The 27839-nt window shown below is 41.5% G+C and overlaps 3 protein-coding genes across 5 annotated transcripts; 2 read left to right on the top strand and 1 right to left on the bottom strand.

Annotated features, from left to right (window-relative positions):
- The first annotated feature begins 346 nt into the window (after positions 1 to 346).
- On the top strand, positions 347 to 20954 carry adam17a (ADAM metallopeptidase domain 17a). Of its 3 annotated transcripts, XM_080784955.1 has the most exons (20): positions 347 to 585; positions 2750 to 2885; positions 3973 to 4106; positions 4225 to 4313; positions 4509 to 4683; positions 6730 to 6860; positions 7515 to 7601; positions 8520 to 8639; positions 9522 to 9666; positions 10352 to 10443; positions 11875 to 12027; positions 13113 to 13312; positions 14146 to 14249; positions 14516 to 14653; positions 14801 to 14934; positions 15104 to 15182; positions 16146 to 16234; positions 16900 to 16968; positions 19149 to 19572; positions 19903 to 20954. In XM_080784955.1, the coding sequence occupies exons 1-19, from the start codon at positions 486 to 488 to the stop codon at positions 19563 to 19565; spliced, it is 2592 nt and encodes an 863-aa protein (XP_080641081.1). In that variant the 5' UTR covers positions 347 to 485; the 3' UTR covers positions 19566 to 19572; positions 19903 to 20954. The 3 variants fall into 3 exon arrangements, with proteins under 3 accessions (XP_080641081.1, XP_080641080.1, XP_080641079.1); XM_080784954.1 differs by having other exon boundaries at positions 19149 to 20954; XM_080784953.1 differs by having other exon boundaries at positions 16900 to 16972; positions 19156 to 20954.
- Positions 20955 to 21295: 341 nt separating this feature from the next.
- Positions 21296 to 23529, bottom strand: iah1 (isoamyl acetate hydrolyzing esterase 1 (putative)). Its single transcript, XM_080783151.1, has 6 exons — positions 23430 to 23529; positions 23188 to 23240; positions 22719 to 22870; positions 22340 to 22501; positions 22085 to 22206; positions 21296 to 21902 (listed from the first exon to the last, which is right to left on the bottom strand). Exons 1-6 carry the CDS (start codon positions 23490 to 23492, stop codon positions 21732 to 21734), a joined length of 723 nt encoding a protein of 240 aa, XP_080639277.1. The 5' UTR covers positions 23493 to 23529; the 3' UTR covers positions 21296 to 21731.
- Positions 23530 to 23754: 225 nt separating this feature from the next.
- LOC308329026 (uncharacterized protein) lies at positions 23755 to 26487 on the top strand. Its single transcript, XM_080783184.1, has one exon. The coding sequence runs from the start codon at positions 23846 to 23848 to the stop codon at positions 24956 to 24958; it is 1113 nt and encodes a 370-aa protein (XP_080639310.1). The 5' UTR covers positions 23755 to 23845; the 3' UTR covers positions 24959 to 26487.
- The last annotated feature ends 1352 nt before the right edge of the window (positions 26488 to 27839 follow it).

Genomic DNA, 27839 nt, shown 5'->3' with positions numbered 1-27839 from the left:
GGGTAGATGTCAAAAAAATATGGAATGCATTCCAGTCATAAAGAAGTGTGATGATTGTGATCCTTAATTACTCTGCTTCAAAACAGCACTTACAGCCAGGTGGCTACATGAATATAAACTGGATGGCAGATGTTTCCTGACTGAAATATTAAATATAAATTTTGTGAGAAATGTGAACTCAATTTTCTTTTCTTTTTAATTAAAAGGTAGTGCATCAATAAAATAATATATATATATATATATATATATATATATATATATATATATAAATTGATCTCTTGAAAGTGACATAACTTAACTGTGTCTCTTCTAGGGTCCGGATGTTTTCTCGTCAGCCTAGCCTACTTCCGGGTAGTGGCAGCGGTGCTACAATAAGCTAACTTGTTAACACTGAACAGCTGTATCAATGTGCCTGGCTGTCTGTGTCGTTGTTGACAATGACAGCTCTAGTGTAGCTATAACCACCAGTCACGTTTAATCTCACAATGAGGCATTTATGGTTTATTGCCTTTTTGGCTCCGTGTTGTTGGGTACAATGTGCCGTTAAGTCCAGAATTACGGAGGAGGAGAATCCGGAAGAAGTCCGTAAGTACCCAGGATTCAGGAAGACGCTAATGTTTTGGGTATCGTGATTTTGCAGAGCTAACCTTAGGTGGATCGTTCAATAAATGTTTGACTGAGTGATCACTGATTACTAATGAAATGTGCATCTAATAGGCGTGGTTATTTCCGACAGAATCAAATACCATGATGCACCATAATCATGCTTACACTTACACCGGATACAGTAGTTATAACTTATAACTAACATTTACCCTTTTTTCCTCTCTTTTCCCCCTCTTTCGTTTAAAATGTTTCTTTTAAATTCAGTTTAGTATGAATGGTTTTGATAGTTTTATTGTTTACTTACCAATGTTTATTTTTTATTATCATTATAGTTTTAGTTCTCATTGTATATTTTAGGTTTAAGTTAAACACAACAAATAGACATCCCAGAGATAATCAATGCCTCCTCATTTTTGCTGTTGACAAATTTGACCAAATTGACAAGACTAAAGCTAAAACCATTTTCTGTAACTCGTGATTTTTATCCTGAATTTTGTCTGACAGCTCACCTAAAAATTGTTAGGTGTTATATTAAATCAGTTATATAATAGCAGTTAACACTGGGAAAGCTGTTATAGCCTGAGGGAGGACTGAGCCAGTGTGTGTTTAAATTCTACGGTTCGCACAGAGGCAGCCACTATACTGAACTGGACTACTGTATATAGATAGATCTATTGTCATTCAACAATACATCAAATGCACAATTGAATTCATTCCACACTGGCGTACACTGAATCATAGCCCTAGAATGTCTCTGTTGTTACATACATTGCAAGTATTTCACATACCAGAGCCATAGAACACTTCCATAGGACTTGGGAGTCGGATATGGTCCTCAACTTTCATATCCATGTGAAAGTTCTGGCATAAAATGTTTGTTTAGTCAAATATCTCCACTTTTTCACGAGCTGCACACGGACAGCTTTCTCTCCGGTGAAAGGGGCCCGGAATGGCAGCTGGACTGAATTTATTACTTCCTTTGATCATCACAAACATCATCACGGAAACACAAAAGTTTGGAGCACACAATTGGCAGGTGGTGTGATTAATTACCTGCCAATTGTGTGCCCCAAACATTTGTGTTTCCCATGTCAGTAATGTGTGATGAGTGATGACGTTTGTGCTTCCCAAAGGAAGTTTTGTTAAATTCGGTCATTCCCGGGCCTCTCACCTGGAGAAAATGTTGTCCGTGTGCAGCTCGTTAAAAAGTGGAGATATTTGACTAAACAAACGTTTTCTCCCAAAACCTTTACATGGATGTGAAACTAGAGGACACTATCTCACTCCACGTCTTTGGAATTCTTTATTGAGCGAGTACACACGGAGTGCCGACCACATTCCGCAAGTTCCGCACAATAGTGTGGAACTATATAGTAATAGTGGCCCTCTGGAGTGAGTGTGGAACTATAGTGGTCCCCTGGAGTGAGTGTGGAAGTATTGTGGCCCTCTGGAGTGAGTGTGGAACTATATAGTGGCCCTCTGGAGTGAGTGTGGAAATATAATGGCCCTCTGGAGTGAGTGTGGAACTATAGTGGCCCTCTGGAGTGAGTGGAGTGAGTGTGGAACTATAGTGGCCCTCTGGAGTGAGTGTGGAAATATAGTGGCCCTCTGGAGTGAGTGCGGAAATATAGTGGCCCTCTCTCATAGAGTTATTATACAATAGAGAAGACACCCAGAGGAAATCCTGAAGCGCAATGGACATAGTGGCCGAAGAAGGTATTGCAGTTTGGTAAGGTTTGGTCCTCAAACACATGAACGTGCACTAGGCTCCGTCCACTCTGCCGGTCGCTCGCGCGTTCATGTGTTTGAGGACAATCCATCCAGAATGCACACTGCTCCTAAACCGGAAGGAGGAGTGGATTCGCCTCATGCGCTTCTGAGCAACTCAATGCAAGTGGACGGGAGGAGAACTTGGGTGTCTTCTCTATTGTATATATACTCTAAGCCCTCTCTCCATCGTCAAAGTTAAGTTGCCCACCCCTGCCCTAGAGCCTGTTTCTGCCCGAGGTTACTTCCTGTTACGTTACAAAACACAGAAAATGCTTACTCGGTAACGATTCGTTATTGTTGTGATTCGGTACTGTAGAAAAATGGAATAATTGAATCATGCTGCGTGATCCTCTCCTCTCCCTCTCTTCTTCAGAGGCTCTTAACTCCATACTGTCAGACTTTGAGGTCCTGGCCGTATCTGAAATTCAGCTCCACTCTGTAAGGAGGAGAGACGTCAGCAGCACCCAGTCCCACCTAGAACGGCTGGTCAGCTTCAGAGCTCTGCAGAGGTACAACAGCAACAACAATATAAAAGAGTTGATGAATACTTAACCTACACAAGCTTTTCGGTCATGAGAGGCTGAGAGCACCACTTGGCAAGGCTGATGAGATCTACTGTACTGTCGGCACACTATGAAAACCATCACTGCTGTTACGTCTTTGCCTATTATAATAGACTACTGTACTGTGCTGTACTGTACTGTACTGTACTGTACTGTTGTCGTGTGTGTGTGTGCGTGCAGTGGAACGGGGTGTGGCCTAAAATGTGATGTAATTTGCATCACTGTGAAATAACATGGTATTTCATGCAAATGCAAACGGTACAGTAAATATGATAGTTGCATCGATGCAACATAGTGTGTTATGTCTGGACAGGCATGCAGTACAGTAGGTATTGTACATGGAGAGATGTGTGTTGAGGACAGGTTTCAGTTCCTGCCTTCTTTTTTTCAGTTCACTTTCAGCTGTAAAAGTCTTGTGAAATGATTGTTCGTCTGTCAGAAAGTGTCCTAAGTTCTCTTTCTTCGCCAGCACTTTGCAGTTGTAGCAAATAACGCCTAGTGCTAAATGGGTAACACACCTGGACATTTATATGCTGCCAAGGACATTCCTCTGTTCATTTTGCACTGCATCAACATTTGTTGAGGTTTGCAATCCACTTTCAGCTTTAGCAAACCTGAGTGTGAATAGACAAGATAAAATTTAGTTTTTTTGTGTGTTTTCAAATTGCTCCTCAATCGACCAAAAAACGAAACAAAAAAAAATCGACCAAAAAGCAAAACAACTAGTTGAGACATGTAGACAGGGTGCACCAGTGACCCTGGTGAAAAGAATTCCCTGATAGTATCGGTTGATGATCTAATCTATGATCAGGTATAACACAGATTGAGCTGGAACTCACCCTTGTACTTTAAATATAATTAACTAGAATACATTTTCAGTTCAAGTAATTTGCAACGTTATGGTTTGAGGGTGGCAATTTAATTTTTCCGTTTCAAGAAATCCAGGCCAGGACTTTTCTAAAGACATAACATCATTTAATTTAACCTTCAGTGTGACATTAATATATTTTCATTTTTCTTCTTTTTCTGTCAGAAATTTCAAACTTTACTTGACCACTAATACAGACCTGTTCACTGAGAACTTTAAGGCAGTTTTTGTTGACAAAGATGGGAAAGAGGAGAACTATGATGTTCCACTACAGAACTACTTCAGCGGACATGTTGTTGGTAAGTAGTAAGTAGTCTAGCACACAGATTAAACCATTTTACTCAAACCAACCCAGCATCGTATTTTGATATCGTATCGTATTTTGCACTAATGCTACGTTATGTCTTTGGTGCGTAGGAGAGGAACATTCACGTGTGCAGGCACACATAGATGGGGAGGAGTTCTCTGCCCACATACAAACTGAAGAAGCAGAGTACAATGTTGAGGTAAGGACCAAGGATACAGCATGTGACGATGCTCTACAATACACGAAACATCTCATGATGTCACCCGTCTGCCCTAACGCTCTGCACAGTGAAAACTTCAATGTTAATTTATTCATGGCTCCTCTACACTTCCATCTCTCTCTCTCTCCCCCTCTCTCTCTCTCTTGACCCGTATCCCTGTCTGTCTCTGTCCAGCCCTTGTGGAGGTTCACGGAGTCCAGGCCTGATGGCCGGTTGCTGGTTTATCGCTCCGAGGACATCAAGAACCTAAGCCGCATCGCTTCTCCCAGTGTGTGTGGCTACGTCCACGCAGAAGCTCAGGACCTGCTTCCAGAGGCTGCCAAAAGGAACTGGGATGGAGGGGAGAATGGCAAGTGTTTGTTTTTCTTTCTCGCTCACGCTCCATCCCTCTCATCCATGTGGTAGAAAGGAGGGTGGGTGTGTGTGTGTGTGTGTGTGTGTGCCTGTGCCTGTGCCTGTGCCTGAGAGGAAAAGAGTGGGAGGATAATGAACATTGGAAAAGGGATGGAGGAGGCAGTTGGTAGGTAGTGATGGGTGGGCGGATGATTTTGAAGCAATTGCTTTAATAAAAGACTTTCATCGGTGAAACCGTTGTTCTTCACATACACATGGCCGACAAGAGCGTATTATATAAGGAAACACACACACACACACACACACACACACACACACACACAAACATATAATTTTATGCTTTCATTGTGTGGTGGAAATGTAAAGCTTACAAGAGTGAAAATGAGCTGGGGGCTATCTTCTGAAGTACTCACAAGGTCCAATTGAAAGCACGTACTGGAAAAGAACGAAGGTGAAGGTTCTTATGGGGGAGGCATTGAAATTCGTGGAGGCACTGCTGGTATCCAATGAAAAAAGAATACAAGAGTTCTCACCAGTCACCCACTGCTTGTGAGCAAGCCAGAGCAACACACACACACACACACACACACACACACACACTTACGTGCTATACTGTGAAGAGAAGCCGTAGTCTATTCAGTTCACTGGCAAACAAAAAGAAACCATGTTGCTAAATATGAAAATTAGGGCAATTAACAATGGGATACTAGAGCACGGCCTCATTGTTTTATGTCCTTACGCACGTCTTTATGCAGGCCTATCCTTGGCATGAGTATTATGGTGTATTATTAACAGGACGTTTCGAGGAAGCAATCTGATTGGTTGAAACGGCTTCTAGCCGTGGATCAAACCAGCACCATTCACCACCTAATCAAAACAAAGAATTCAGCTGCTCTGTTTTCCCAGAGCGCTAGCAACCTCGGTGGCTTTTTCAGCGATCTTCTTAGTTTTAAGGGTAACTGCTACGTGATTATTGCCACTTCAGTGATGCTTGCGGAACTCGACTTCGTCTCGTACCTTACCGGATCACTGTCGTGGCAATAATCACGTTAAACCACACCCTCTTGTGTAATATTGCTTAATTATGTCTTTATCTCTACTAGGGACAGGGCTCATTTATTAGAGCTTTTACAATTCGATTAATTGGAGGCATATTCAAATTATTCGAAAAGTTATCAATTTGTTTATTTTTATTATTATTATTGTAATAACTGCTGCTATCAAGTTTGGAATTTGTGTTTAAACCCTAATTTACTACTAATACTATAACCATAATGTTTAAAGATATTTACTTGACAATTCCTAGTAATGACAGTAGTTATTATAATCTTTTTTTTAATGTTGTTTTCCCATTACAATTGCTTAATGGGTGGGCTGGGCAGCCGGCCGGCCAGTCACAACCGTGGTCCGTACTGGCTGTAGGACTGTGACCACAACTTCATAGTTCATATCCTATGGTGAAAATTCAAAAATGGTGAAAATAGACCGAATATTGTCTGTTTTCGCTAATTCATCATATAACTAAGTATATAGGGCTTACGTGGTTACAGCTTATTTGTACATTTGTTGACTTTTCTCGGGTGGAAACCTCAAACCTATTATGTCCGAAACTGTTACTTTTCAGGATTCTAATAAAAATAAATAGCAGATCTGCAAGCTCAAAACGTGTCCCTTCACGCTGCGCTTCGAGCTTGCAGATCTTTGTGTGACGCTGTAGTGTGATTGGGTCGGGTAGGGTGTTAATTTGTGAGGGAAAGAAAACACAAACCCATTCTGTAAGGGAACCCCTTTTGGTTTTTTAACTATTGAAAAATAGCAGATCTACAAGCTCATAGCGCGCCACCGAGTGGCGCGCTATGAGCTTGTAGGTCTGCTATTTTTGAAAATTCGTACAAATGCTGCACAAATCTTTGAATATATATTCTTTCAGGAGACTTTTTTTTAATTTTATTTCGACGTCGGGCCTAAATGGGTTAAAATATGTAGACGAGAGACGGCAGAACCTTTCTCACGCTCTGCTCTCTTGGTCATTCCTCTGCAGAGACGCGGCACAGGGAGAAGAGACACGTCCACGATCACAAGAAGAACACCTGTCCCCTCCTGCTGGTGGCAGACTACCGCTTCTATCGACACATGGGCCGCGGAGAAGAGAGCGTCACGCTCAACTATCTGGTCAGGCTCTCCATTCTGTTTAATATTAAAACCCATTTTGACCTGAGATCAGATTCTAAACATGTCTTCTACATCCTGAGACAGTTTTCTGCAAAAGCTATGTTTCTATGCCAGTCGTTCTTCGATTTTTCTAAAATAGCAGACCTACAAGCTCGTAGCGCGCCACTCGGTGGCGCGCTATGAGCTTGTAGATCTGCTATTTTTCAATAGCTAAAGCATAACATAATGCTAACACCAAAAGAGGTTCCCACCCAAAATGGGTTCATATTAATTGAATTAAATTAAATTGTGCAATTATATAAATGTGCAGCATGGGCTCACCATGTAATGTATTTATTCACAAAACGCAAAATGCATCTTGATGTCCTTGACAAATTGCATCAAGTTTCATACATACCATGCATATCAGCAATCATGTATGTACAATACATGCCATTCATATCAGCATTAGCGATCATGTATGTAGATCCATGCCATGCATATCAGTAATCAAAATAATGAGAGCACACTACGTTTTATTTTTATTTTGACATGGTGCCTTACTCTAAGATACAACATATATCTGCCATTATATCACTGTGTGCAGTGTGTCTACGTCTACCATGTGGACTCTGCTCTGATTTGGTGTTTTTCACCATGTCTTCCTCTCTTCAGATCGAGTTGATTGATCGAGTGGATGACATATATCGGACTACCAACTGGAATGATGAATTCAAAGGCTATGGAGTCCAGATCAATCAAGTGTGTACTAGGCATGTGTGTGTGTGTGTGTGTGTGTGTGTGTGTGTGTGTGAGTGAGAGAGTGAGGATGGTACAATGTAAAAATCTAAAAATGTCTGTTTATCTGTGTCCAGAAAGGGCCAATAGTTGCAACGCATTGTGGAAGTGTGAAATGCATTTCAGGTTTTCCTCTGGGCTTGAGGAAAAGGTTAGGGGAGGGGGTCACGAGAAAACATTTTGCAGGGGTCCCCAGCCAAAAACGTTGAGAATCCCTGCTCTAGGCAATTTTAATATAAAAGACACAGATAACGACTGTATCTTTGTTTTTGCTTTTCACTAATGTGTACGCAAGAAGGACTTTCATGGTGTTTCAGAATCGCACATCAGACATCACTACTGTTAAACCCCCCCCCCCCCCCCCCCCAACATGCTAGCTTCTTTGTATGTGGCGTCATTCACAGAAGTGAAACTGAGCATAATGCTGTCCCTTGAGAAGCAGTTTTTCTTTTATGTGTGCCTCGTGGTGGGGTCATTTAACTTGTTCCACGGGCCTTGGGAATGAATGGAGACACTGTTTGCCCATAGTCTGAAATGCAGAGCTTTCTCACCAAGAAGATATGCATCTATCTACGTGTCCCTCTGGATTCTTTTCCAATCATCTTGAGTCCCTCAAGGTGCATTGAGGGCAATTACCCTCAAGGTAGTGTTGTGACAGCAAGCCATAAACAAGAATGGAAGAGAGTCACGCAGTCCTGAAAGCATCTGAGCTACAGTAATGTTACAAACCTCATGATAGGTTATTTTTCCTAGCATGGGGGGGTGGGTGGGTGGGTGGGTGGGGGGGTAGCTTTATGCCGCGTTGTGAGCTTGTAGTAAATCGGCTATTTTCAGTGTTTGGGAAGCAGTGATCTAAGGCCTGTAATGTCTGTCTGTTCTCAGATCGTCATCAACAAGGAGCCTACCAGGCCTCCCCCTGCTGGTAACATAGGCTGGGTGAACTATAACATGAAGAACAGCCCAGGAGGAAGGGACGTTTGGGACGTCAAGAAGCTTCTGGAGGTGAGGGAAAAACAGACCATTCTGACCTGAGATCAGATTCTAAAAATGTCTTCTACATCCAGGCAGTTTTCTGAAAAAGCTATGTTTCTGTGTCAGTCGTTTTTTACTACAAGCCAACAAATGTTTCACAAGTGGCTGAGACATTGTTATACAGCAGGTGAACAAGCACAGGAATTTAGCTGATAAAATAATAATGCTACTTACTGTAGAATCTCTGGAATTCATCATCCTTTTTGAACAGTGAATGGAAAACATTCAAACATATATTTTCTTTAAACACAATACAATTCTGTAGGTAGGTTATTAAAATAAGTCATGTTTTAATATTTCTTTGCTGTATTTTACTTGGATGGGAACAGCGTTTTCACTTACAGCAGTGGTTTTCATATCAAGGCCCATTATTTATTGGGTATTTGAGCCACGGACCACCATTTGATGAGATTTAGCCTCTCGCATCCAAAACTAACGAATATTTTGTTCAATACAGCAATTCCATGCTGTATTGATGTTGGTACCATTAGGAGAGATAACAGGCAAACGTTGAATTGTGTAGACTTCTTGCAAATGAAGCAATGCAGATGTGTAACAAATTAACAATAATTTAACTCAATGAAACGAAATGGACTCGTAAGGGTAATTTTATGCTCTCAAGATCTGTAAAGGCCCATTTGTTTAGCAACTCCGTCATTTAGCCCTTCAAGGTCCACTGGTGGTCCCCGGACCACTGGTTGAAAACCACTGACTTGCAGAATGGCAATTTTAACCCTAAATGACAAGTACCGTATCTCTTTTTCACACCAGTTCTTTTTATTTATTTTGTATCACTTTGTCTCTCTAACATGTTTGAATGGATAATAACAAGCCTCTTGTGTTGTATTTCAGCAATTCAGCTTAGACATGGCTGAGAACGCGTCCACGGTGTGCCTGGCTCATCTGTTCACCTATCAGGACTTTGACGAGGGAACCCTGGGGCTGGCCTATGTGGCTCCTTCCAAACCCCAAGCCCTGGGTGGACTCTGCCCCAAACGTAAGGATCTGTTTAGGAACATAATGACCACAGTATACTGACTGTGATGATGATAATACTACTATGGGGCATGTTTAAACGGTATTTCACTTAAAAATTATTCTGGGTTCGTATTCACTTCTAAGCCTTTTGTGTGCACCCCAGACAGTGTTTAGTCGCTTGAAACTTTTCCTATATAAGCCCATTCAACTTCAAACTCCATTTTAACCATGTTGGATTAATTGGAAAAAACACACATCCCTGGTTCTGGAGACTGTTATTGTCCTTCTAATCATGCATGAGGGGAGGGAGTTGTCGTTGTTGTACTAGGCTTAAACAATTATATTAATCTGATCTTTATTAAATGTTTATTATGAAAAAGGTTATCGAAAAATTGCTTCTATTGTGTTTCTCAACGGGGGCTGTACCACCCCTGTTGAGAAACGCTACGTTAAAATTACCCCAGAAGTGAAATATCCCTAAATTATGAAAATAAGTACAGAATTTGAGAATAGTGTTTACCAGGCCTAGATAAGTAATGACAATGGTATGGAAATGTGTGTGTTATCACAACTGATGCATGATAAGTTAACCACAGATGGATATTGGTCCTAGAGAAGGCCCAGCCTGTCATTGAAAAGTCATCGCAATTAATGAATACAAATGTATGATCTATTGTCAATTGTGTCTATTTGTATTTTTACAGCATACTATCCATCTCATTCTGCCAAGAAGCCCAGTTACCTGAACACTGGCTTGACCAGTACCAAAAATTATGGGAAAACAATTTTAACAAAGGTTTGAGTAATTTCTGCATTATTGGGTTGTAAGGGGTTGATGTGAAACATGTGGGCTGCATACAGTGCCATGATTTTGTGGTTTCCATCATGTCTGTCAAGACTCTCGTTGTCACTTGTCAGTACTCCATGTGTAAACTAATCCATCATGATTATATTGGCCAAAAGAAGCACTGCTGCAACAGCTTAGAGACAAACTGGGAATTTGGTGGGAAGTGTGCTCTATTGAGCACTTTTCTAGCTACAGTAAATCTCTGATTGGTTGAGCAACCACCACACCCATCAGGTCTCTCTCTGATTGGTTGAGCACCCACCACACCCATCAGGTCTCTTTACTGTGCAGTGTGTGCACCGCGCGTAGAGCTTTCAATACATTCCCATGTTAAGCGGCTGCCTGCCGCTTCTGGTTAGTTAGTGTTGTGTGGAAACCCCTATGGATATAAATGTTTATATTCAATTCAACAATATCCTACATACATTCTCATAATGAGTTGAACTTGAATGTCTTCATAGAGATTGTTATGCCTCTAAAGGGGAAAAAAAAGGTTTCTTGTGATCTCACACCGACGTTCCCTTGTGAAGCAGTTATAGGTTAACTATTTATAAAGACTGCTTTTTCCATTTACTGGTGAGGCAGCACAATGCAGTGGCCTGATTAACGTAGGCTTGTCTCTAAATGGACACAGTAAAAGGCCTGACTGATGCATAGCCTACTACCATTTTAAAGCCGAAAAAAAATCGCTTCGCAAATTTTATTTTGACTCTTAATAGTGTTGTATGCATCGGCCTCAGAGATCCATTTGTTTTACATACATGCATTATCAGATTGGACATAATTATCACAAGCTGGTATTTAATGGTTTTACACAGACAAAATACCAGCGCAGCTTTGTGTTTTACCGATTTGATTGGAAAAATATAGACGAGACATTATCAACCTCAGCACCTCGTGTCAATGTGCCTGTCCCAAAATAGAGGCCTTTAGAGATTTATTCATTTGAACGTTGGCCCAGTTTCCACTGACGGCTATTCTGCCGTGACAGTAACGCTGCTAAAGTTGCAACATAGACCACAGATTTCCTCTGTCGAGTTTCAATGGCAGACTGCATACATTTATTCTCATGTAGTCACTGCTTTAGTTGGCCATGTCACTAAATTGTTGTCATGTAAAACACTTCTAGCCTATTGGCCATCTCTGACTCAACTCAATTCATACTGTATGACCAGCAGTTATCCCTTGCTGTCGAAACAATAGACAAATTGATAAATGCACAACTTGAGAGAGAAACAGGTCTTTTCTGTTGGTGGCGGCATGGTTATAAGATCTACCTTTGGTGTAGTGTAGTCAAACCCGGCCACTAGTAGGCCACAACAAGCAAGTAGGCACTCGACAGAGTGCAGTTCTAGTTCTGATCTGTGTCTGTTTTACTAGGAAGCTGACTTGGTGACCACCCATGAACTGGGCCACAACTTTGGGGCGGAGCACGATCCAGACAATATCGAGACCTGTGCCCCTAACGATGACCACGGGGGCAAGTTTGTCATGTACCCCATCGCAGTGAGCGGAGACCGCCACAACAACAAGGTAGCTTCCACGTGTATGTTGTACAGTGAACGCTAGATGTGTAGCATATACACACAGTAAGAAATGCTCGCTGAATGTAAGATCCAACAGGAAGATAGATTCCCACTGTAAGCCGTACGATGAACGCTAGTTGTGTGCCATATAGTATTCACTATACACTAAGGAAATGCTATAGTTGAACGTAAGATCCAAACAGAAGATATTCACTAGATAAAGGCAGTGTTTGGTATTGAAGCTTTTACCCTCTGCAGTCTGCACATGCTAGTATGCAGCTTATTGAAGCTTGTACCCTCTGCACATGCTAGTATGCAGCTTATTGAAGCTTGTACCCTCTGCACATGCTAGTATGCAGCTTATTGAAGCTTTTATCCTCTGCAGTCTGCACATGCTAGTATGCAGCTTATGGAAGCTTTTACCCTCTGCAGTCTGCACATGCTAGTATGCAGCTTATTGAAGCTTGTACCCTCTGCAGTCTGCACATGCTAGTATGCAGCTTATTGCAGCTTTTACCCTCTGCAGTCTGCACATGCTACTATGCAGCTTATTGAAGCTTTTACCTTCTGCAGTCTGCACATGCTAGTATGCAGCTTATTGAAGCTTTTACCCTCTGCAGTCTGCACATGCTAGTATGCAGCTTATTGAAGCTTTTACCCTCTGCAGTCTGCACATGCTAGTATGCAGCTTATTGAAGCTTTTACCCTCTGCAGTCTGCACATGCTAGTATGCAGCTTATTGAAGCTTTTACCCTCTGCAGTCTGCACATGCTAGTATGCAGCTTATTTCAGTCATTGAAAAGGGATATATTTATTTAACGTTAACCCTTCAGTAGTATAGTATATATGTATAGTTTCATTATATAGATATTCCACTGTTGCGTTCTTAGCTTACGCATGTTTCATGATAAATGCTTTTTATATATGTGATGTATTCCCATGTTTGTTTTTTTCTTGCTTAATGTAAGTCGCTCTGGATTAAGAGCGTCTGCTAAATGCCTAAATTGTAAAATTGTAGTTGACGATCAATAATATTTTTGTTCACTTTTACCATTATTTAAAGTCCCTCTCCTTGTTCTCTTCCCGTGACAGCGCTTCTCTCCCTGCAGTAAGAGGTCTGTGGGGAAGACGCTGAGTTTCAGGGCTCCACAGTGTTTCAAGGAAAGGAACAGTAAGGTTTGTGGGAACTCACGGGTCGAGGCGGGTGAGGAATGTGACCCGGGGCTGCGCCACCTCAACGATGACGAATGCTGCACAGCCGACTGCAAGTTAAAACCTGGCCAACAGTGCAGGCATGGACCCTAGCGCACGCACACACACACACACACACACACACACACACACATTACGAAATACACACCTAAGTGATAATTCACACCCCAAAGCTTGCAGAATCTGTGCAAGTAAAAAAAAAAGAACACCATTGCCAATATACAATTTACAATTTACAATTTAGGCATTTAGCAGACGCTCCTAATCCAGAGCGATTTACATTAAGCAAGAACAAAAAAGCATGGGAATACATCACATAAAAACATTTATCAATATGACACAGTCGGCACAGTCTGTTTAATACTTTCTGTGCCAGCTAACATTAGCATTTATGAAGGTAAGCTGTGCCGCCATCCACGTTCACTTTTTAAGAGGATGAGTTTGCCCGCCCCCCCAACCCAGCACACACTCAGCGCACGCACACGCACACACACACACACACACACACACACACACACACACACACACACACACACACACACACACACACACTGCTATCATCAGTGCAAGCACACACAGCTTACCTGTCGTTAGAAATGTTTACATGTCAGGAGGAACGCTGTACAAAGTCACAAATTAGATCCAAACTTTGGATGGCAGAAGATCCACCGAGGACAACTCTCCTAGATTCCGATATGTATGTAGCTGGCAGATAACGTTCCATAGCTGGGGGGTACGAGTATATTTGTACATGGCGCGGTGTTGAATTGAATTACATATCATTTCAATTTATTTCGACGTCACAATATAATGTTTTATGAAAAAAAATGAACAAAAAACCCTCAATACCTGAACTGTTGTGCTGCTGGTTGAACACACAGACTGACATTGTCATCTCTGTTTTCTCCTACAGTGACAGGAATAGTCCTTGCTGTAAGAGGTGCATGTTTGAGAAGGCAGGGAAGAGGTGTCAGGAGCCCATCAATGCTACTTGTAAGGGCAGTTCCAATTGCACAGGTGAGTGCCACCTGCTGGAGATATTATGTAACAACTGAAGCAGCTCCTATATCACTGTATTCATTCACTGATATTCTGCCCATTACATCGGTAATAATTCACAATTTAATAATGCTGTACTGCTTGTTATTTACAACACAGACACAGTGAAACGATATTTCATGCTCTGTCTGTACATATGCAACAGCCATGCCTCTGTACAGGGTCGGTGGTTATTCATTTGATCTTGAGGCTTGTCATGTCTTCCCTCCATCCATGGCCTATAGGCACCAGCAGTGAGTGTCCGCCTCCTGAAAACGCAGAAGACGGTGTTGAGTGTGTCGACAACGGCATGTGTCAGGGTGGAGAATGCAACCCCTTTTGTGAGAGAATCTCACAGAACGTCACGTCCTGCGCTTGCAATGGTTAGGATCGATTTGAACATATTTAGTTTTGTTTAGTGACAAAGTACCGGTATACATAATTCATAAAATTGGTAATTTATCAGCGATGTAATGTCCCACGCTGGTTGAACGCCTTTTCGATGTCAAAATGATGTCTTACTTTTTCAGAGACTGAGGATTCTTGTAAAGTGTGCTGCAAGGGAATGGATGGCTCGTGTGTTCCCTTCATTCAACCTGAAGATGGCTCATTCCTATACCTGCGCAAAGGAAAACCCTGCACTGTGGGCTTCTGTGACGAGGGAGTGAGTTTTATCTGTTTCGTCTCACTTTTGATTCAAACTGTTTGAATATGCTTTTATTTGTATTTTATTTTCACAACAAAATGACGGAAAACGTAATTCTCAAGAGGGAGCAAAGAATGCAGATTTGTTTATTGCACAAACCTTGACGTATGTGCTTCTGTTCTAATAGGGAAAGTGCATGAAGCAGGTGCAGGATGTGATTGAGAGGCTGTGGGATTTCATTGACAAGCTGGACATAAACACATTTGGTAAGTCAACAGGTTTGTGTAAAGGAAGGATGAAGCTTTTGACGGTTCTCAACAGAAAGGCAACAACTGTCTCATTGTGTTTTCTAGAGAACGGTGTTGAAGATGAGCTGAAGTGAAAAACATGCTTTTCACAATCGTCATGATTAACCACTTAAACCCCAGAGGGAAAAGCTTTCACAGAAAATAATAGATTGACAGCGAAAGCTTTCCCTACAATAACAGAACAGAAAATACACTAGAGCCATGAGGGACTCCACTCAACCATATGGGGTTTAAGGACAATGACACTTTAGTAGAGGTTTCGGTTGTGTAGTCGTACTACACAACCGAAATGTACTTGCTCTGATGTATTGCTCTGACAATCAAATATTGTCGAGTTGTCTTTGCTCTGTTGTTCCATTGATTAGAGCGATATTCAATACCAATTTTAACCAATAATATGTCAAGCATCATCAATCTATCAATCAGACATCTATGATTCATTATCCTAGACACTTCGGTACTACCATGTTTAATGCCAACAAACGTGGCACAAACAATCCCTTTTTAAACTTTACAATGATGCACATTAAAATATGTTTACTTGGTTCAACACTGCCTTGTACACCCCTTTTATTTGTATTCTTTACTGATGTATCATCCAGGCGGCTCACAGTACGAGCTGGTAATTCCCAGAATCAGTGCTTATAGCTCAATAAAAGACAGCTGGTGTGTGCAGTGTTTGCGTTCCAACACAGACTATCGCTGTGATTGCCTGAGACACGCACAGACCCTTGGAGATGCATCACAATATGGAAATACTCTCAAAATAGCCTTTCATTTAATCTTTAAACTGCTTGGCCTTTCACGTACAGCTAATGACAAACATTGTAGTTTGTAATTGTTTTAATTTATATGTATGTCTACTTGTGTACTAGTGAATCACTCTCTTTGTCTGCGTGTCTTTAATTTCTCTCCAATCAGGGAAGTTCCTGGCTGATAACATAGTGGGCTCAGTTGTGGTTTTCTCGCTCGTCTTCTGGATTCCCCTGAGCATCCTTGTTCACTGTGTGGTAAGACTCCTTTAAGAAGAAACCAACGTGGAGTTTAAAAGCCCCACTAGCAGCCCCTAAAGTCCATGCTGCAACTGGAAATTGGCTAAAGAATGGTGCTAGAATTAGGGCTCATTGAGATATCTCGTGTGAATTGTTTTTGGCCTCAGCATAGAACTATAGTATAGGTACGCTATAGAGTTCTCAGCTTTCATGGCAAACTGCCCATAAACCTTTGAGTTATCTTGTGGACAAGTGGAAAGTTTGGCGTCACAAAAATAGACAGTGAAGCACTTTTGTTCTTGGGCGGGAACCCCTTTTGGTGTTTCAAGCATTCTGTTATACTTTAGCTATTGAAAAATCGTAAAAATGCGGCACAAATCTTTGAATAGGTATATATTCTTTCATAGCGAAGGTTTTTTTTATTTCGACGTCAGGTCTACATGTAAATGGGTTAAGTATTTATGAAGATAGCTATTTTCATATTGGATAAATGTTGCATTGACCATCACCACACAAGCAGTTTAGCTTTAGAAAACGTACATAAACCATCTTACATGAGCTCTCCACTGTCTACTAGCATGCAGTGAACTGTGTGAACTCAAGGTGGATGTCGAGTGTTGGGGCGTGATGAATTTATTTAGTTAAGTTATATTAATTATGCTGTGTATTATTTTTCTCTGTAGGACAAACGCCTAGACCTTGAGTATGAGGAGAGTACCAAGACCTTCTATCCTAACATCTATCCTCCAAGCGTAAGTGTTTTATGCAATTCAGTTTTCATAATGCTCATACTTGCATATAAGGCCTGCAGCCAGACTAACCAGACTAATACGACTGCTCCACATCTCCGTTTTAACATACTGACATGATGGGAAGGAGCATGAGATGTGGTGTTCATGTTGAGGGGCTACTAGCTTTTCCCAAATCTACTACAGACGTCTGCCTTAAAATCTGTCAATTATTGTCGAACCACTTAAGCCCCATATGATGAACAAGCTCACATCAGACCGATGCGACACACTGTGAGCTTGTAGATGTTTAAGTTTAAAATGTTTTGCCTATAATGATATGCCCAAAATAGGGATTCCGGGCTTCAAAGTGGTTAAGATCTCCCAAATTGATTGAATACTTTTATTAGACAGAAATGCAAGCAGCATGAGTACAGTCAAACACTTTGTCTATAAGGATAACACCCAAAAAGTCCTTGTGGTCTTGTTTCTAATTTAATCAACATGACATAAAACATAACACAAATTCAATATCATCACAAATATAAAACACTATGTACAGACTCTAGAGTAGGACCAAAAGAAGGGCAGGGGTAGAGAGTGGGGGGCGGGCGTGATCTTAAAGATCTTTAGGGATGGGGTCGGGGCATTCCACACTTGGGTGACTGCTGTAGAAGGAGAATTTCCCCGTGTCAATGAATGATCCGTTGAGGTAGAAACACTTGATACAATAACAAAACTATTTAAACTTTTGAACAAATTCTTAGTATTTTAATGCTTCTGTAAATGTGTTTTTGTTTTTCTTCACATTGGTGTGAAGCATTATTTCGCATGGCTTATTCTAAATAACAATTACTTAGCTGAGGCCTATGCTAACAAATTAATACTACAATTCTAGTGATCATATATTCAGTAGGATGTAGTCAAACTGTCAAGGACAGGAATAGATTCAGGAGACATCTTGAAGCTACAGCTCAAGCTAGTGCAGTGGTTCTCAAAGTGGGGCCCAGGGACCCTCAGGAGTCCTTGAGGGGGTTCCAAATGGACACAGGTCTGTAACTCTGAGAGTGTCAAAATGGATTCCATTTACACACACTCTCAGAGTCGGGGGAACTTGAGTAAAAGTGAGAACCACTGAGCTAGTGTATAGGGCAGGCTACCCCATCACCAAGAGCCTCCCTCTGACGGGTTTGAGCTCGTGATGACCTGTCCATGATTCTCTGCCTTGGCCCCCCCCCCTCCCTGTTCTCATTGGAACTGCAGCAGATGGTGGAAGTTTGTAATAGAGCTCCCGCCATAGGTGAGTGTGTATACGTGTGTGTTTGTTGGTGTGATGTTGCGTTGCCGTTGAATCCATTGACTGTGCATGGTCATCGGGGCCCCTGTGCATGGTCATCGGGGCCCTTGGGTCCTGGGGCCCTGTGCATGGTCATCGGGGCCCTTGGGTTGAATTCATACTTTGTTGCACGGACACTCTGCCGCTTGATGAAAAGACTGAACGTCATGCCGTTGATGTTTCTCAGTTGGAAATAGATTTCTTTGAGTGGCATGGGTCTTTCAATGAGGTATGAATTAGCCTTTACATTTGGGGTGCTCTTTTGCACTCCCTTCCTCCTCAACGTGATCACCGATCTAGTTTGTTGCCGTTTTCACTTTTCACATCACAGAACCTACAGCAGCACACATCACTTTTGCATAAATGTACGGATGTGCGCCCATGCTCTTATGCACAGCTTTCTCTGCCCCTCCCGAAGTTATGTCTGATCGGAGATTACCTCGAGGGATGAATGGTGTGTTTTTAGAGTACTGAGGACATGATTCTTGCACCTTGTCTGTCTGTGTGAGGCCAAATTGGAAGGAGACCCTAGACATGTTTGAGTTTGTATCCGATGCCATTTAAAAGCCACTATGAAATGAGGATGATGTTTAGGTTTGTCATTTTGATGATGGCTGTCTGCAGTGTTGTGTAAAGTCTTTGTGGATTCATAAGGGGAAGCCAGCTGAAGGTACTCGACTCGCTCACTACACTATACAGTATATGAGACGATTATGACTTCCCCTGATAAATAATACTTTATGTTGAAAGGGAGTCTGTGGCATGTGAATGTGACAGAATTGAACTGAGGTCAGAGCCTCAGTTGCAAGACATGGATTGCCAGTTGTAGGTTCTGTACTTTCTGACGTGTCGTTCTCTCGTTCTTCAGAGTCAAGAAATGCTCAGCATCCCAGAGTCGGCACCCGGCCGCATCGTCAAGCAGCAACCCTCCTTCTTCGCCGCCCGGACCGCGCCCTCCTCCCTGCCTCTACAGCAACAGCAGCAGGCCCAAGCAGGGCCCTCTCCCGCGTGCAACAGCAACAGTACCCCGGTCCCAGGCCCGAGCTCCGGCCTCACCCCGGCCAGCGGAGGGGTCATGGGGATCATGGACACCATCCCGGAGGACACCAGCATCGACTCTCACCTGGGCGTGGAGGGCACGGTGGAGGACGACTTCACAACCGGAGGAGCCTACTCGTCGGATACGAGGTCCTCCTACGAGGATCTGACCGAGCTGAACCAACAGGGCAGGGGCCGTCGCCTCAAGAGGCAGGAATGCATTGACAGTAAAGAGACAGAGTGCTGAGCAGAAGGTATTTAAGGCCTTGTGTTGTAAACACACAATCACACATACAGACACACACTTTGTGTTTGAGGGAACATGTAGATACAAAAGACATCACAGTGCATTTTCTTGTTGACACCCAGACAATGATAAAGGAATAAATGTTACATTATGTTTAGTTTTGGAATATAACTGGCTTGAGGATGACATAGAGGTAACATGAGATGTAGATATTAAATGATCAACTGTAAAATGTGAATAAACCCAAATACAGTATAGATGGTGCTTCAGTAGTCTTGTAATGCCAGTGACTACATTTAGAAGTAGCTACTTGAGCATGTTGTGTTTTCTTTTGCAGGAGAAACACTGGTGCCTTTTACTTGGTTACATACACATTGGCTTTGAGTTTGTGATGTGGCTGATGACACATGTGCCACAAATGCTCAAAAATAGCCACATTCTCTTTGTTTTGTTAACCCAGTGGATACATTTGAATTGATACCAAACAAGATGTAATCATTGTTGCACTAAAAAGTATTGTTCATTTCACTGGAGGAGGATCTTTTGAGGTTTTTAGAGTTTGTCTTTATTACTGTTTAATTGTGTCATCAGTACCTTATTTCTTTTAATTTTTGGACCGTTTTTCATGGGAAGCTTGAATACTGTATAAAGAATAAATAGCCTCTTCAGTATTACCGTAAGTCTCTTAACTGTGATTGACCATTGGATAACACTATTTAGAAAAGGGACTGTAATATTGCCGTTACTGTAATTTGCATTACTGTAATGTTCTTTCTTTAAGCCGTATTCATCCACAGGACAACCCTGTAAAACCATTATTGTGCCTTTTTCTGGTTCTTTTAAATTGTGTTCGCGAAATATTTCGCTCACTTACCTAAAGAACCATGGTTAATGAAGTAACCTTCATGTTTTGTGCCTAAATGTTCCACATCTCATCTCTGCGGTGGAAGTTAGGGTAAAAATGACCATTTTCCTTTTTTACTCTCCAGACATGGTCCAACTCCAATACTGCCACTTTAAAGAAAATTCTGTCCTTGTGCCAATTTGAGCAACTGACCTCCAGTGCTTCTTAGCAGAACCTACTGTAATGAGGCTGTATGTACTGTATGTACGTGCCCATTTGTCCACTAGAGGGTTGTGAAAACACCAAAATAGCCCTACTATGCACCGCTCTAGATTGCTTTATTTTATGTTTTATAACTTTTGCCTATGTGTGTCATGTTAATTTTAATTGTATAAATATGTCCCTTGCAACTCAAAAATATCACATTTCACGCTGGCTCTACTGTATGGATGTCAACTGTTAAATACAGCTCTAAAGATGTCCTGTGTCATATACTGTATAGGGGTTGTTGGATGTATATTAATGTTTCTATACTGATAAATATATATACAACACCATTGATCTCTTATTGATTGCATTAACTGAAAAACTATCTTTATTGTACATTTTCAAACTTTTTACATATTGGGTTACTTTTACTTGGTCTATTAGCTTCATCAGGACAGACTGTCCTGATGAAGGTCGAATAGACCGAAACGTTGAATAAAGAGCAACATTTTTTGGCAAGTTTCTGACAGTGTGCGGGACCCTTCTGTTTTTCAAAGATAACCTTTTTAAGCTTAACTAAAATAAAGTATTTTTATTGAGCGGGATAATGATGGCAACGTGTATAGTATTCCATCGCGTAAAAAATATATAACCTGTAATATGTGTACATAAGTAAGTATTCAATTAACTGAGTTTTTAGATGGCCTTGTATCTGAGGGAAGAAAGCTACAGGAGTAGTCTGGCCTTTACTGAAAACGCGAAGAAAATGCTGAACACAACTATAGTCTATAGATGTGTGCGATATCATCTAAACATAAATTACTTCAAGATATACATTTGCTTATCTTGACGTTACATACAAGGCCTGCACTAACCATGCACTCTTACCTCTGAAAGCAGGTAGGTGAGGCCTGAAAATTGGTATAGAACTGTTCATGTCCTGTATACAATTTGGAGCACTTGAGTTGGGTGACATGACACCCTAGCAGAGATTAGAGAACTAATAAGTGCAGCATTTTATCCCAGTTATTGCAAATATTTAATAAAACTCGAGATCAACTCAGAGTTATTTGATGATGAGGAATACAAATTTAGGCAAATTTCCATGGCAACAGTTAACTGAGAAGACTGTTCTCTGGATTACTGACATCCACGTCTCCCCAGTAGGGCAGGATGAAGGGCAGATTGACCACTCTCCTCTCCAACACACCCCATAGGTGCTGGGCCACAAACTCATTGCCTTTATCTGAGAGATGCAGGCCATCGGAGAGATAGGCTGTATAATCCTGCAGAGAGTTGAAGGGATACAGAAAGGTTTTTTAATTAACGAAGGCTTATTCAAAAGGTTAGTGTCTATATACCGTAGTTGTGTAAGGTGTAAGGTGCCCCCCCCCCTTAATTTTACTCGTGTGGTTCAGGAATGTGATCCTATTAACGACAGCAGTATTTATCAACAGCCTCCCCCCACCTGGTCATCTTTCTGCATGAGCGTCCAGAGGTCCAGGACATCTGCTCCACACTGACCAGCTGTGCGGACGCACGCTTGGGCATACTGCCCTGCTACTGAGTTAAGACGGTTCAGAGCACATCCTGGGGACAGACGGCCAGATGACAAAGGAGTCATTAGTTATCATTAAACTGAAGCGACGGTCGACTACTTACCCTGTTCAAGAAACGTACAAAGTGATTTTGCGAGCTTGTAGATCTGCATTTTAATACTGACCTTTCAGTATGCACTCCTTCTCCCAGGCTGGCTCGTGAAGAGGAGGCGGAGTGATGAAGATAACTTTGTCTGCAGTCACACCTGCTGAGTCCAGGTGTCTGACAATTTCCTTTAGGTTTGCCGAGTACTCCTCCAGAGGCACATGCTGTTGGGGGTTCTGATCTACGAGACAATACAGAAGGAAAGAAAATAGAGAGGACAGGGTACCATCAATTTTCTGCGTGATATGATTCATTTGAACTGTACAGATTTTTCTTTTGTTGTCAGAATGAGTAACCTGGGCTTGAATGTATAACTGTCGTAAGACATTTCATTCCGTGCACAGATTGAACTCTTTCTGCAGACATAACTACAGTACCATGAGTTGCATTGAATATACCTTCAAGAGCACAGTCGTTGGCTCCAAAGAACACAGTAACAGCTGCTATATTTTGCTCTGCTGAGTTTTGGCTTGGGATGATGCGAGGAAGTAGAATCTTGGCCCATCTGGAGTTGTAGCCTGACAGACCTCGATTCACAACGTCACACTTTCTAAAAGGACAACAATATGGGTCGGTTTTCTAGGCAAATCACAAAAGCATAATTTTGTCTCATGCGTTTGGCTAGTTACACCATAGTTATAAGAGTTACACTGTACATAATGTATGCATGACAAAATAGTACATTGTAAGCATTATGTTTACATCACACAATAGTTGAGCTGAGCTAGCCTTGGATGAAGACTATCATAGATGTATTTTATGGAGTGACTTTTACTTCCGGATCATACATATGCAAATAAAATAGTCTTGAACCAAAGCTAAGCCACTAGAAGCCACTGAGAATAGACTTGCTTGAGATGTACTCACCTAACCAATTTATTGGCTATTTCTGAACCCCATCCATTAGATTGGAATGAAAACTAGAAAATGGACACAACTTGTCATTTTAATCAAAAACAGTCATGATACTTGGTGGTAAATACTCAAACATTTGCAGCTATTAATTAGTAGTTATTGCATTTGGCACACAAAGAATGAATGTCAAAGAGCAGTAGATTGCAAAAGTCAACCCCAACATTCGTGTGAAGTAAAGGTTGCATTCAACTAACCTGAGTGATAGAGTCGCCAAATAAAATCACTTGAGGCCAAATTACTGTTTTTAATTTGGACATGATAAATGCAACTGTGCTTGACAACGCTTCTGTCAGATTCGGGTGTCGCATTCAAATGGGAACGACGAGAAATGTAAATCACGCCGCTCGTTCCATTTTTTTAGTTGCCAGTGGCAGTTGACCAATTTGCTATCTTTATTTTTTTGTGTCGTCAACGTGATGACGTTAATCCCCAAACATTACGTCACTATATATAGCTATGAATTGAATAATTGAATTATTGATAAAGACAAAAACAGCAGAATTAATTTCAGCAGGCCTCCTTTCCCAACGGGGCGCTGTGGTGCATGTAAAACACTCATCTTGACTTCCACGTCAGTCATAGCACTTCCGCCTGTCTGCTCTGTGCAAACATGGCGGAGGTCAGACTAGGGCTGGGAAGGGGAGCCTACAATATCTCAATAAACGCATATAGTCGCTCGTTTTTAGCCGTTCGAAGTACGCGGCGAGGAAGCGCGACATATGCTCCTTCCCTGTCGACAGGATCGCGGTTGGATTTGGTTCAGAATAGCCTCTCGAACACAGCCATAGTTCATAGAAGGGCACCGTTCATAAGGAATGTGCCCGCTGGTGGCACTTCTTCTCAGGGTTGTTATTGTGAGTCCGAGTCTTCTATGTTCCCTCGCAGTGTTGTTGTTGGAGACACTGATCTTTACCACGAGTTGGCCCAGAGGGAAACACTGCTGCTTCAGCTTCAGTCTACATGGGGTTGTTGTGATGACGATGATGACACCCGCAAGACTAGCGACTCTCCGGTGGGACGTGCCTCGTCCTCCTTCAGCCGGTGTACAACTCAACAGCAACATGTACTATATCACCCGACGCGTCGACCAGATATCCTGCTCAGCCGTCATCATGTGTTGGGGCACCACAGGCAGCAGCTCGTGTTTATGAGGCATTTTTTTAGTGGAAATGAAGACGTCGAGCCCCTGTATAAGACCAAAACGGGCTACTATGACATCCTGGAGGTGTCTCCCGACGCCTCTCACGCGCAGATCAAAACGGCCTATTATAAGTTGTCCTTCGTCTATCACCCGGACAAGAACGCTGGAAGTGAAGACGCCAACGTCCGCTTCACTGACATCAGCGAGGCCTACAACGTCCTGGGCAATATAACACTGAGGAGGAAGTATGACCGTGGCATTCTGAGTCCGTCGGATCTGGCAGGCGCCACCAGACCCTCGTCGAAGGACGCCGGCGGCTCTGCAAAGCAGCCGACGAGGAGCCAGCAGTCGGTCATTGACATCGATGGCAAAAATGTCTTTGACTTTGACCTGTACATCAAGTCCCATTATAAAGATCAGATTAAAAAAGGGGAGGACAGGAAGCTGAGGAGAGAGGAGATGTTGAGGAACAAAACCGAGACTGTCGTAGACTGGAAGTCGGAACATATTTTGGAGTTGGGTGTCGGGGTGATGGTGGCAGTGGCAATTGCAATAGTTATCAGCATGAAGCGTGGTGGATGAAATTGATTTAGAGGTTAATGTTGATCTGCTTGGGTGTGTGTGTGTGTGTGTGTGTGTGTGTGTCAGGATTTGTTATGTATGGGTAAATAATGAGTAACCCTACACGAGACGATCTAAAACAGGATGTTAAATCACACTATTTTGTGCAATAGCATATGGATTTATTGTTGGACTTGCTGAGACTCAGTGGTTGATTTACAACCTTGTTGCACTGACAGCCTGTCGGCTCCATTGGCTTTTATGAAATAATTTAAATCAGTCGGTTAATTCTATTTATATAATGCAAAGTCACAATGAGTTGTATCATTATGTAGTGCAGAAGCATTCAAGCATCCTTGGATTCATGAAAGGTGCTACAGTATATACATTACATTTTAGCTATTATTAATAATAATAATAATTATTAGAGCCAAAGACCATACTCTACACCTGTGTGTCTCTTCCTTGAGGGAGTTCCAGGTCACGGGCATCGAGATAAAGTATTGATAGTTAGGATAGGAACCAAACAGGTCTGTAACTGGCCGTTTCCATTTGTACACTCAGAGTAATGCTATTCCCGGGCCTAACTGGGGGTCCGTTAAAACTAAAAGGTTTTAGAACAACCACTGCTCTCTACACCAATAGTTAAATCCCTCATCATGATTTAACATGAAGAAACCTTGAGTATTGTTTGAGAGAGGGAGAGAAGGGACAATCTGAAGAATGGGTAAAACTTCTGTAAGAAAATGCTTGTAACACTACTCAGTGGGGATGGGCGATTTAAATCAATGTCATGATTATTTCAAACTTTTGCCTCGATTATTAATGAACTATTATACTTTTTGTGTGAAAATAGCAGACAAGCTCACAACATGTCTTGTAGATCAGACATTTTAACTTGTTGTATCAACAAATCGATTTAGTCAAGTATTTTATTTAGTATTCGATTAACCTACATGAGAAAGATCAAGTCGGTTATTATTGGTGTTAAATATGATTAATGGTTAAATATGATGAATTGCCCAGCCCTACTACTCAGTGCTTGCGTACTCAATGAGCCAAGCATTTTAGTGATTTGTTTAGGGGGGTATTGGTTAAGTTGAACATGATGTAATGTCGAGGTGCTTGGAACTGAACTCCACAAAACTGCATTTTAATCTTCACAACATGAGCCATTTAAATGACATATTTGGTCAAAGGCAGTGAATGTAATTATGGCCAGTTCTCAGTTGATGAATGTGCCTCAGTGTTTATTTACTCTGAAACCCATGTCTATATGCCACACACAAATAAATTATATTTATGAAAAGTGCTTGTTTGAGCAATTCAAGTTGAATGGGTTTTTCTTTATACATTTTTATGATAACCACCAATAGATTAGTAAAAATGTTATTTCCCCCACCATGAAAACATCTGGGTTTCCGAGGCTTAGTTTGAGGCTACGTAGGAGATACAGTATAGTATTGTGCATGAATTCCTGGTGAGATTTGTGTCATGGACGGCCTGGGTAAAATGTGAAATTATGTTTACAAAAAAAGAGCTAAACAACTGCAAATAGCTTAGAACAAAAGATAAGCTGTACAATATATTTAAAAAGCCAGCAGCTCTATTACATAATACAAGGTTTATTGTCAAATGATAATCAGTTAGGGAGAAGAAGACACTCACGCACACTGTTTTTTGCTTGCTCAATAAAGAAAAGTGATATTTGTACTAGTTTTGGTCAAAGACCTTCATCAGATGCCCGAGGAAGGTCTTTTACATTTTAGTCTTGATCAAATAGGTTTTATACTTTCATAATTTGGTTGGGTTGGATTTTTCAGGAAATTATGTCAATCTCCTGATTATTAGTAGTGTGAGGACTCAGGAGGGTCTAATTAGACTGAGCATTAGGAACTCATTTTAGACATTCTCTCTCACTATCAGCTGTTACTGTCTCTCTCACACGAACACACAAACATTTTTTGTCCATATTGCCAATCAGGCACTTTCTTTGGAGCCTGGGTTCAACTCCCGATCCCGATGACCTTTGCTGCGTGTCTCTCCTCATCTCTCACTATTTCCTGTCAGTATACTGTTCACCATCAATAAAGGCAGAACAAAACCAAAAAATATATATTAAGAAAATAAAATAAAAGCTGAATTTGACAGTAGAAGTAACATCGTCTAGTGGTACTTGTTCTGTCATATTGGTGTAGGCAGTATTTTTCACAAGATAATATTCATGCAAACAATACATCTGCAGATAATGCTAACAAAGTACATTTTAATCTGATAATATGTTCAAATAAAGTAAAAAGAATGAATATGAGAACTTGAAATAATTTTCATTGTAAAAATGGTTCCAATGGTAACAAACCTGGCTTTAACATAAGATTTGAAATGTTGTTCTCTTGCCATCCCCATTTTATCACTGACCCAAGTGATGTCATAAGTGACACAGGTATTTAAGGCCTTTCTGAACAGGCAGGTAGCAGATCACCAATCTGTGGGTCCTCACACCACACAGCAGGTGGTGTGTTGTGAGAGGAAGATGCTTGTGTGCAGCTACTGACCTGGTGAATTGTATGCCTATTTGCTTGTTTCCTTGCCTTTACTTTGTATTTCACTTTTGTGTATGTTCTATAATAAGAATGTTTTTATATTGGTTGGATAAACAGCTATAATTTAAATTCCATATTGATTCTTTGTGCAAGAATCTTGAGAAGCTTAAGAACTTGTTCTCTCTTGTACAACGCTATCTTGGAATGCATGGTTAACTAAGACCAGGACAGGCCACAGGGTGTCTGATAAGAACGTAACCACCAGCGTTGTGTGATTCTGTACTGTACTTGTGCTGGTACTGTACAAGCCCTCATCCCTGGTTTGTGTGAGTGTGTGTGTGTGTGTGTGTGTGTGGCTG

Source organism: Protomyctophum bolini (assembly GCF_963924005.1).
Source record: "Protomyctophum bolini genome assembly, chromosome: 15".
In the NCBI taxonomy this organism is placed as follows: Eukaryota; Metazoa; Chordata; class Actinopteri; order Myctophiformes; family Myctophidae; genus Protomyctophum; species Protomyctophum bolini.
The sequence above is the reverse complement of the archived record's forward strand: the minus strand, read 5'-3'. Positions and strand labels throughout refer to the sequence as shown.